Source organism: Chaetodon trifascialis, chromosome 2 (assembly GCF_039877785.1).
Source record: "Chaetodon trifascialis isolate fChaTrf1 chromosome 2, fChaTrf1.hap1, whole genome shotgun sequence".
Taxonomy (NCBI): domain Eukaryota; kingdom Metazoa; phylum Chordata; class Actinopteri; order Chaetodontiformes; family Chaetodontidae; genus Chaetodon; species Chaetodon trifascialis.
The window spans coordinates 21,218,693-21,230,243 of NC_092057.1; the positions used below are offsets into that span (position 1 = coordinate 21,218,693).

The window sequence follows — 11,551 nt, forward strand, 5'->3', positions numbered from 1 at the left end:
CGAAACACGCCCATTACTAACGTAAAGCATCGGCGTAGTGTGTCAGTCCACGATTCAGGTGGGTGGATGTATGACCGTGGGAAAAATATGAAGTGACATTTTGTAACGGTGTGGTAGTTCGTGGGAATGCACTTAATTAGCACAAAGTTGGTTATTTGAAGAGTACTCTCAGCATTCAAGTCATATCTTCAAATTTCTTCAGTCCACTGTCACTTTTTGATGTTAGCTGTTAGCTTAATGTCACAAATCGTTCAAACCTCATTATAACGTTAAGCTAACCCTAAAGATACTGAACAACCACACTGAAGTTACAGGCTATAATTTTTCTATGTTGACATGTTTTTAATTAAGTTAACTTCTCTATGTCCTTTAGGAAACAGAGATGACCAAAGGAAAAGCGAATAACACCAGCAGTGGTAAAGTAGATGCTATTGTGCCAGTGTGGGTTAACTTTGATGTGCCACTGTTGAACACAAATTATAAATATGATTATTTTTATTAGTTTTTTATACGCCCTTACTTTAAAACTAAATTACATGATTCTACTTTATATACAACTGTTACGGTGCTTTACATGGTTGAAACGGGATTAAAACATTTGTAGACAGAGGGCAGTAAGATCAGACACTTAAAATGATACAAAATAAAAGGAATGAAATACCCGACACGAAGAACGACGATAACAATAAAACAGATAAGACATGTTCGAATTAAAACAATGGTTTTACCATTAATAAAAGAACTTTTTTTCAATGCTGCATTTTGAGAAGTGATTTAACAGACATACAGACAACATATAATTAAGAATAAACCATGAAGTGCTTAAAAGGTAATCTGAAAAAAATCTTAAAATCAGTTCTGAAACTCATTGGTAGCCAGTGAAGAGAGGCTGCATCAGGGCTGATAGGACTGTCTTCTAAGAAGACAAAAACAAGACAGAACAACTTTTGTAATTTGTTTTTCAAATGAAATGTCACTGCCAAATATTACACCAAGGTTTCTGGCTACATGTTTTTGTAAAGTATCGACCAAAAAGAATGATTTCAGATATTTTTCAATCTTAATCAGCAACAATGATTTCCTATTTGCATCTTTGATTAATTGTGTTAAGAAAGCTTAGCTCCAGCCCATCCGTGGTCACTCAGGTCAAGGAAGAGGGAATGTCCAAGTGATGAAACATCCGGTACTGATGATGTTCATGGCACTCTCCATCAACAGGTAATTTAGGTGATTGAAACAGGACCTACATTTACATCTTCTCAAGCCAAAGTGTTGACTAGTCATTATTTTTTTCTTTCTTTTTTTCAGGACACTGAAAGAAATGATACAGTAGATGCCACACTGCTGCAGTGCCACCAGCCCCCTCCTCAGGAATCTGCTATGATTTCAGCTCAACAACCCCAGGCAGCAGAACAGTCTTGTCTCACCAAACAAGATCCCACCACAGAAGAAGAACACGGGGGTTCCACAAATGTTTCCTCAAAAAATGTGATGGTTGTAGCTCTTGAAGTGCAAGAAGAGACTACAGTCACCAGTCCCAATAATGATTGTAAGATAGGGGTCTTCAGAGTCACCAATAATGAAGCCAAGCACAGTGGAAAGGGCAAGGAGGAAATAACTACAGAGGACTGTAACAGATCTCCATGTCAAACATGCAATGATCAACTCCAGGGTGATGGATTCTGTGCAACTGCTTTAGAGGAGCAACTGTGTGCAAAGGAGAACTCTCTGTGCAACTTGGAGAGAAACCAAGAACCCAGCCATGAAGAGCGCAGCAGTGTGTACATGACTGATGTCAAGGACGTCAGACAGGAGGCAGCAGCAGGGTTACCGGCCAAAAAGAAGCGACGGATGGGCATGTGTGGTCTGACAGAGAAGGAGCGGAGTCACTTCCTACAGACACAAAAGCGTGAAAACAGTCAGAACGGACCAAAGAGAGCTGACAAGCAGATTTGTAATAACACGGCAGACCTTGTGGCTCAGGAAGAGATTATATCTTCACCCCAATTACCTTTCTCGCTGCCCGTTCTCACAGAGCAGGAAAAGGCAGAGATGACACTTCAGTCCAGTCACTGTGGAGGAGATGACAGGTGAGAATAATGTAATGAGGAATCCAAACTACATGTTAAATGTTTTACATTTTTAGTTCCACTTTTAGTTTCATTTTTGGATTATCATGGCTACAACCAGTAGTGGAAGGAGGTGTGTCATGTGTCAACAACATGTGTACTCTGAACTGTAAAACCTAAGTAATGTTTGAATGAAACCATTGACAAAAAAAAAAAACCCACTCCAAATGTACAAGATTAAATGCAATTTGTTACTTACCCCTTGACAATAATAATAAAATAATAATGTTTACACACAGGGCACAAACTGAAGTCTGCATTGCTGTCACTACCTCAAATGGGACCACTACTGTGTGTGATCCAGGCTACGCAAAAGGAGAGAGTGGGGAGGCCGAAGGAGACATGGTGCCTGCTCTGGAGCAAACTGGTGGCACAAAGTCAGATCCATCTGCAGAGGAGGAGCTTTTGGGGAACCCGGAGCAGCAGGAACTAGATGGACATACAGCTGAGAGTATGGCTGATAAACCTCAGGAACAAATGAAAGACGGGGGAGATGGATCAGAGGTAGCAGACCAAAGTCCTACCATCAGTTTTTACTCTAATCCAATGGAAACTGAGGACCAGGATGCAATGGAGGCTGCCCCTGTGCAGGAGAACGCTATCATCAGGATGAGAGATGAGAAGACGGGAGAGCTGACTTGTGACGATGAGGACGGTGACGGTGCTGAAGCAGGTGCTTCATCCACAGACAGCCGGTCAGGAGGACTCAGCTGTGGCTATGTGGAGCTCTGCGAGGCTGCAGTGTCACCCGGTGGCTCAGAGAGGAAAGACAGTGTGAGTGCTATTACCAGAACTTTAAATAGCAGTTCAGTGAAGCTCATAATGTCAAGTATTTTGTTGAGACTGTCAGAGGTGTTAATTCAAACCCCTGTCGTTTTGTGTTATACAGACATGCCCTCATGTCTTTCAGTCAGTGTTGCTGAAGTCATATTTTCTTCTTCATTAATGTGGTTTCTCCGTGTTTTGCATGTGGTTTCATCCCTTTGCCACTTCACGTACCGTGCAGTGACTAATGACTAATACACCAGCAAGAGAAGTACTGCAAATAAATGCTGAAACAATTCTATGATCAACATGAATTTCTGTCATTTCAACCCTATATCCAGAGATAACACCAAATATTTGATGGTTCCATTTTCTCAAATGATTTGCTGCTCGTCTCCCTCTTATATGATCATAAATTTTATATATTTGCATATTGGATTGTTGGACAATTAATAATTTGATGACCCTAAACAACTGGTGGCCATTTATCACTGTTTCCTAACATTTTGTCAGCTTAAACAACTGAACAAAAAAATGAATACAGATTAATTGATCCTGAAAAGAATTGCTTAGGTGCAGTCCCATATTGAATCACAATTTATCAAATGCAGCAACTCAAATAATTCATATTAAGATGAATACTTAACTAGCTTTACAGGGCAATCACATGTTAAATAAGCATTTAAAGCAAAATACTTAAACTATGAACCAGAAAGTTGCTTCTGAATTTCTGTTGCTGACAGTCTGAACAAAAGCGATGAAGATGTTGAAAATTGATTTATACTGAAGTTTATTTTACTGTGTAGCTTACACCTTTACCAAAATGACTTGTTGCACACTGTGATCCATTTAATTTGACTGCTGTGCATCCTCAGACTGACCCGTTTGGATCTGGGCACTTGGATTATGTGTCGGACTCTCAGCTGAACGCCATCGCTCTGAGGTAAGAAAGTAGGGAAGGGGGTTAAATCCCAAAGAACCCTGACAGTGGTGAGAAGAGGGAGAGGGTCAGGGTAGCAGGTGAGCCTTTGTAGACTGGCTTTCAGATAAGAGTAAACAGTCTCAGGGTTTAGCTCATTTGAGGTTTGGGGAACTCAGTGGTGTCTTCTTTCACTGAGACAAACAACCTACCAATCAACAGGTTGTAAACAAAAAAAAAAAAAATACGAGACAGAGTAAAGTATTACATTTTAACACTGATTAACATTTAGCTGGTTAACATCTGTCATAGAAATGAACGCGTATACTCATTTAAGCTCTCCTGTGAAATTAACAAATTCAAATTTAGGACTTGTTGCAAGCTTGCACAACTTCTTTATATCCATCCAAGTATTTACTGTCTTCCCATCCAGTGAGGAGGGGGTGATGGAAAGGGAGGAAGATCTTGGTTCCTCACACTATCATGACGCTACAGACCTGGTCTGTGGGCTCATCAGAGAGCTCTCCTCTCTAAAGTTAGTAAATGTTTCTCTATTTCTGTTTTCTACAATATGTTTTTATCCTTTTATCTCCTTCTAAGTCCTTCTTTTCTAACCATACTCTGCATCCAGCTCCTGCTCTTTCCTCTTCCCAGTGCTGAACTTTTGACTTGTATTACCATTGGTCAGTTTTCCTCCCCCTCACACCCACCTCTGCGCTCTAATTGGCTGGAGTGTGTCATCGGCTCTGTCAGCCGTAGACTGCTTGGCACCTTGTCTCCGACATGTAACAGCCTGATACTCTCTGGGTTTAGTAGTAAACATAATAGACTGTGCCCACTCTGGAGCAACAGATCTGAAGAAAAAAAAAAAAAGTAAATCTACCTGACTGACATCTGGATGATCTGAGGGGCTACTAGAACTAACCTTAATTAGTTGTTTGAAAAGAAAAAGGCAGACAAAATAGTTTAATATAAAAAGGAATATACAGATTTGCTTCAGTAAAACTGAGCTGAACCTCTAAAAGTGCTGGAATGGATTAAAAACGTGTGCTCACATTGAGCCACCTTTACCACCACACACACCCATAAATCATTTATTTTTCCTCCATCACTCATTTATCTTTACTGAACACATACAGCCTGCCTCAGTCTGTCCTACTCGCATGTCCTCTGGTTGCTCTCTTCTAGTCGGACGGTCATGGCCACTCACAGAGTGCTGGAGAACCTGCGCCGCAGCAGCAAAAGTTCAAGAAGCTCAATAAGTTGAGGGTTTGGTTCAAGTCCATGGCACCCTGATCTTACCATTGCCCCAGTGGATAGTGGGTAATGAAAGCACTTGTGCCAATGTACAAACATTTGATTCTTTCACAGTTAATTCACCTTCACTGTTCTCACATCACCAGCAGCTGGAACGTTGTTTGCTGGTTTGGTTGTTTTGGTTCCCCCCAAATAAAAGCTGTGTGGTGTTGTGTAAGTCAGTGATCTGAGTTTTATTCTGTAGTCTCATCTGTCTTTAGTGTTATATCCACAGGTAAATCTGACCCACAAGGCTGCCTTGAGCTCTGTAAACTTCAGAGTGAGGGCAAAGAATACACAGACGCTGCCAATTTAAACATTTATAACTGGAATACAAGAATATTCACACACAAACTGTCACACATTTTTTTTCCATAAAAGTCAGATGAACAGATATGGGATTATCAAAAGGGCCACATGCATAATAAAATAACAAACAAAATAAAATAACATGCCTCAAGAACAGGTATTTACACCTCAGAACAAGTCACTCATATTTTTTAAAAATTTAAAACGCTGATTAGGTCACATGATGTTTACGAGCTGTCGTATTCTGACTGATGAGTTCTTAGAAAAGGGTTGATAGTGTTTAATCCTTCAATGCATAGACTGGAGATATGGAACTGGACATCAGATGGCCACGTTTTAAAAATATGTGACACAAACATACATTTTCCCTTGAAACGTTTTTTTTCCTCCTCCTAAACGTAATCGGACAGTCGTTGAAATTATCCCACAAAATCCAAGCCCCAAGCGGACGCGGCTGGAGGAGGCCAGGCCGACAATAAGAGCAGCTGAAATGAACTCCAATCAGCTTGATCAGAAGGCAACAAACGTACCAAAGCATGCCAAAACGCAAAAGCAAAAACACGCGTGTTAAAGAACAAAAGTCACACTCTGCCTGTCTGCTGCCTGCCACCTGTTGGCTCAGCGCCTGGACTTGGTGTACACTGAGCTGTAGGCCAGATCCACTTTCGGACAGAAGCGCTTGGTGTGAGCTCTGGGCCCCGTGGCCCCGCACAGAGGACACACGTACTGCCGCAGATAGGGACACAAAACTTCTCCGGCCTGGTTCTTCAGACAGTGGGATCCGAACACCAGCTCGGACTCCCCGTTGTGCTTGCAGAAGCTGCAGAACATGCGCTCAGAAGACGGATCCAGTGGTTTATAACGAGTGGGCTTCTTGCGCTCTTTTGGCCACCGGCCGCCCGCCGGTCTTGGTACCAGCTTCACATCCACCGTGTTTGGTGTATCAGCAGGGAAGGAGTCTGACTTGTACCACAAACCATCAGGTGGACGCTGATGAGCCATACGCCAAGGCAGTGTGGATCCACCTGGTACATCTGGTGCGCATCCTGCGCCAAGGTCACCACTCTGACACACTGCGTTAATGCGTAAAGACATCAGGGCCTTGCACAGCTCATCCGAATCCGATTGCGGCGCCTTGGAGGCGGCCAGTGGGAACTCAGTGGCGGTGTTCCCACCCAGGATCTCTCGGATTGTGTCAGACAATCCTATGTAGTCCCTCCAGGGCTGGAAACCGTTGCTGTCCGACTCCATGAAATGTGGCACGTGATGACAGAGTCCCCAAACCATGCCGTTCAGTCCAGCTCCTCGGTGAAATGTCCTTCTTGTCTCTCAGACTCCCTGAGCTGATTGAGCTGCTGCCTTTGTGATAACGATAAAAACAACAAACACGTCTCTAGCTCGCTAACAAAGTTTTGATTGGTAATTGAACACAAGTGGTGATTACAGGCTTATTCCCCGCCCTGGCAGCCAATCATATGAGCTCATGCATTTCACGTGCAAGTGAGATTACCTCTCACCAACGCAGCTAGTTGAGTGAAGCCATCCTGCCCCCTCCTGCACTATTGCATGCCCTGTTTTTTTCCTAATATTTACCTCTGTCATTAAGAATTGGTTTAGTGAGATGAAGCAAGCAAAAACCTTTAAAACTGAAGGCAGATGAAATGGACAAATCTAAGTGACTGGAGAAATGGTACATACAGATGCTTCCATACAGGACTGGACTTTCCTTTGTCACCCATCTGTATGTCTGCTACACTACTGAGTTAATGGAGCCCATATGTAGTGTCCTGTCAGTGAGCAGATCAGCTGTGCTGCTCATTAAGTTCTGTTTGCCTCTGTGGTGCTGAGTCCTGCTCGTGTGGATGATTGGCTCCTACACAGGAGGATGCTTTGCACAGATTTGAAGAAACAGGGCGTCTATAACATGCAGAGCTTCTTTCTGTTGCTCATATATTTTGTCATCTTTCAGATATAATAGGATTCAAACGGAGCAGGTCCAGTCTGTATCTGAGGGGGCAGTACCACCTTGTGTGTCTTCATATAACTGCATCATATTTCAGCTTCCCGGAGAGATTAGTGGAAATGAAAGAGCTTGAAGTGAGCTTGAAAGTAGTGGAAGAGAAAGGAGGTCAGAAATGGAGGCCTAACCTGTCTGTTTTTACTAAGCAAGCATCATCTGACAGCTGTATATGATCCAGTTAAAATGGCTCAAAGCAAAATAGATGTTCATTTGTTGAGGTTAAATATTTGCAGTGTTACAACCTGATGGGTTATCACACATGCATTATATATTGTAACACTGCACAGTTTGTAAAACTTTTCACCATATACATATTTCATTTGCATGGAAGCAGCACATGGGTGTGTGAAGAAAGTCTGTTCTTATCATCCTGCATCCTCAGTAGACCTATAATTTCTCAACTGGCAAAATCCATTTTCATTGGTTTTCAAACAGCAGTGTGTCCAAATGTGGAAAAAAAAAAAGATTAAGTATGGTAAAAAACAAAAACAAAAAAAAAACACTCAGTCTTTATTGATTATTTTTAAAAGTGGGAATAAAGTACAATATGTTTTTTTTTTTAAATCACCACCTATCGTCAAAATCATTGTCAAAGTGTGGAGCCTGTGGGGAGCGCATCATCCCATCTGCTTGGCTGTCCCATGTCTCCGACTGGTGATCAACCTCATTGGTTCTGAGGGAGAGGAGAGGAATGACAGATGGTAAAGTAATAGCTGTGGTGATGGCAAGGACATGAAACCCATGTCAGCTTTTAAGATCAAACAGGAAGTATCACTGAAGTGCTTTTCATCAGACTTAAACATAGTGTGTTAAACTCCAGTGCCTGCATATTAACTTCCTGTCTCAGGTTGTAACTGTAAACATTTGACAGAATAATTTGGCCCAAACTGGAGAAAAAACTATGTATACGAGTTGTAATGGCTGCTATATGAAGAATCCAGTAGCTGTATATTCTGCCTCAGCATCACACAAGGCCAGATTCTACTCATCCAAAGCACTAACAGAGCAACGAAGGCTTTGGATACATTTATGTAAACAGGTAAAGATGTTTTTTCCCTCTTCATGCATCACTGTGACAGCAGGCGCTGACTAACCTGCAGTTGTATGACAGATTGAGGGCAGAGTAGAGATCAGGAGTGCTGGGAGTTTCAACTCTGACTCTTCCCTGATGAAATCCACAAACAGCAGCTGTCCCTGACTTGGTGGAAGATGGAGTAATGGGAAGGCAGCCCGATACGCTGGTGGGCCCCAAACCTGAGAAGTCTGGAGCATTTACACATTTGTAGTAAAATTATTTCACCACATTAAAAACATAAGTCTCCCACCACTCCACCCATTAATTTGACTCACTGAGGGCAGTGCTGTCTGTCGTGTTGTTGCTCGGTGCTCCCTTACGAAACAGAGGTGAGTCACACAGATACTGCTGCTTCAGGAGAGAGGCCTTCTGTTGCTCAAACTCCTGACGCTGTGAACACAAAATATAGCAATGAGAATAGAAAGCAGCCCTTTAAGCCAGCATACTGTGCTCTTCTGTATGAGGAATACACGCATACTCTCACAATAGCTGCTTAGCTGTTGCACTTGCCAGCCTTACCCTATTCGTTTTAATCATTTTCAACGCAGCAGGAACCAAAAGTATGATCCAAGCAGTGATCATACTTTCAGACTCGACCTCATTATCTTCCCACCTCATGGCTTAGTCGAATGGCAGCATCGGTGAAGGACTGCCTCTCCCTCTCAAAAGTCCTCTTCTGATGATCGAGCTCTGCCCAGCGCATCTGAAGTCGTTCCCACTCTTCCAGAAAGTAGGAATCAGCTAGTTCAGACAGGACAGGTGAAGCAAGGCTGTCCTGCAGACACAAACCAAGGAGAATATTTTGAAGTGTGAAACTAGAAAAAGTTCTCATGAGGAAGTGTGTGATGGACGATCATACCTGCAGCAGTTGCTGTTGTAATCTGACGAGTTGCTGACTCTCTTTCAGGTCAGTTTCGAGCTGAGCCAGGAGCTTGTCATGGTCGGTACCAGCACCAATGTGGCCTGAACAGTCAAGAAAGACCACATTATGCAGTCCCGAAGACGAAAGCATAATTCTTGATATATTCATCAAAGCATCACTCTAAAGATTGTTCAACCTGGGTGTTTGCCTTTGGCAAGGATGTCAACCACTCTTCTCTGCACCTGCCTCCAACCCTGAACCACACCTCCTGTTACATGGTCACCAAGCACCATCTCAGCTTGATCCAGCCTTTTGTCTTCAGTCTGGTCTTCATGTTGAACATCCACCACATCAGACAGGGTCTTAAAAAAGGTTAGACTGAATTCGTTATGTGGAATAATTCATCTTAGATTCAACATTATAACTTCAAAAATAATCCTGAGTTGTTATGAACCAGGAAATTAGCTATAGAGACCAAAACTGTTGTACTGTTGTACCAGGATGTAATCATCTTTATTTCTGCTGTTAAGTTGGGCATGTCAGTATGGGAGTCTATGGGGATTGACTCCCTTTTGGAGCCAGCCTCAAGTGGCCATTTGAGGAACTGCAGTTTTCGGCACTTCTTCGTTGGCTTCATTTTCAGGCCCATAGGCTGCTGCTTGGCTTTTAACAGCTTTGCATGATCTTCGCATTCAGATGGCGAAGATCATGCAAAGATTCCCAGGTGTCATTTGAACAACGTCTCGTCCACCGTGGCTCAAATGTTCAATAAATGAATGTTTGAATGAACCTTCAAGCTGCAGAATGGCTAATAAATGGACTTCTGTTCTATCTCTGCTTTGACCGCCTGACCCGACTCTACAGCAGCATCTGCTGAGGAAGATCGTTTGATGCAATTGAAAGCTCTGGAACAAATACGAAATAGACCTTGTGTTGAGATAGTTTTGTCAAAATGACTGTCTCCTGGGCCAGTGATCAATGCTAGTTATTGAGCAACACTGGCCTTAAATACAAAAGCTTTCTGCTTTGACTCACATGCTCCATGTCGACTCTGAGCGCATGAAGTAAGGTGGTGAGGCTGTGGCGCAGCTTCGTTGTCTCTCTGAGCTCCGCTTCTCTGCGCTCCAGCATCAGATGCAGAGTTCCCTCTTCTCGTCTATGAGATGGAGAGAGAAATCAATGATTAGAACGAGACAGAGAACACATGTAATCAGCAATAATCAGAAAGCAATAACAGCAGGCGGCCTACTTTGCGGTAGACCTGAATGATTTGATTGGCTGCTCTCTCTTGCCTTTACCTCCAGGCGGAAAGTTCAACACCTCTATGGCTGGATAGAAAAATGCAGGATGTTAACTGCTGAGTGGTTTCAGGAAACATTTGTACATAAGCAAGCAGCTGTGTGTGAAATATCCAGTGAATTTTAACTGCAACACAGCTGAGCGAGTCTCACAGGGTCCTTTGTCACCGTGTCTGTCAGTCAGCTGTGACAGTCGCTCCTTCAGTCGGTTGCTGTGCTGCTCTCGACGCCTGAGCTCTGCCTCCTGCTGGTTACTCCGCAGCTGCAGACGAGTGCTCTGGCAAGAGGGAAGAAATTAGGCAACGTTCATGCAATTGTTGCACTGTTGCATATGCATAATAAGCTCCTCAGGTGACCCCTGCTTATTCAACTTACTTTGGCCTGTTCACATTTCAGCATGTCCTGAAGCCTCGCCACATGCTCATCCGTCTCTTTTAGTTGCTCCTGCGGAACAATAGGTTTAGTTTTTTCCTCCAGATTTACAAGAGCTAATCATTGGCTTCATTTTACCCACCCTGAGAGATTGTCTTTGCTCTCTGTGCTCCTCCCTGTCAGTCCACCAGGAGGCGCTGTCAGAGGGCTCATACAGAGGGCTGGGATCCCTCAGCCGACAGGAGTCTGCTGTAGATAAGAGGAGCAGGAAAGGGGGCATAAGCTAAGACAGAAAGGTGGAGGTAAGTGGCCTCAGTTTTTGCTTCATGTAACTGTATTTCAGGGAAAAGGTCACAGTGATACCTGAGCGCTTTGGGTGTCTTCCACCTCTCCTCTGACCAAACCTGGATGCCATCTGGGTGCCATGTTCACATATTAGCAACACAGAGACTTCGACTGAGATGCAGATGTAACTGGTCTGCACAGCAGGATCAACGCAGTATGTA

General features: G+C 43.2%; 3 protein-coding genes across 3 annotated transcripts; 1 reads left to right on the plus strand and 2 right to left on the minus strand.

Moving 5' to 3' along the window:
* Positions 1 to 23: 23 nt before the first annotated feature.
* On the plus strand, positions 24 to 5,285 carry LOC139346809 (uncharacterized). Its single transcript, XM_070986109.1, has 8 exons — positions 24 to 58; positions 374 to 416; positions 1,112 to 1,218; positions 1,309 to 2,090; positions 2,369 to 2,903; positions 3,770 to 3,837; positions 4,247 to 4,348; positions 5,002 to 5,285. Exons 2-8 carry the CDS (start codon positions 383 to 385, stop codon positions 5,078 to 5,080), a joined length of 1,707 nt encoding a protein of 568 aa, XP_070842210.1. The 5' UTR covers positions 24 to 58; positions 374 to 382; the 3' UTR covers positions 5,081 to 5,285.
* Positions 5,286 to 6,036: 751 nt separating this feature from the next.
* On the minus strand, positions 6,037 to 6,708 carry nanos3 (nanos homolog 3). The gene has a single exon (XM_070987881.1). It carries the CDS (start codon positions 6,703 to 6,705, stop codon positions 6,037 to 6,039), a length of 669 nt encoding a protein of 222 aa, XP_070843982.1. The 5' UTR covers positions 6,706 to 6,708.
* Positions 6,709 to 8,002: 1,294 nt separating this feature from the next.
* On the minus strand, positions 8,003 to 11,460 carry LOC139337278 (afadin- and alpha-actinin-binding protein). The gene is made up of 12 exons (XM_070971801.1): positions 11,409 to 11,460; positions 11,188 to 11,294; positions 11,049 to 11,117; positions 10,827 to 10,950; positions 10,625 to 10,703; positions 10,411 to 10,531; positions 9,584 to 9,737; positions 9,373 to 9,476; positions 9,127 to 9,288; positions 8,789 to 8,903; positions 8,533 to 8,701; positions 8,003 to 8,111 (listed from the first exon to the last, which is right to left on the minus strand). Exons 1-12 carry the CDS (start codon positions 11,458 to 11,460, stop codon positions 8,003 to 8,005), a joined length of 1,365 nt encoding a protein of 454 aa, XP_070827902.1.
* Positions 11,461 to 11,551: the final 91 nt, after the last annotated feature.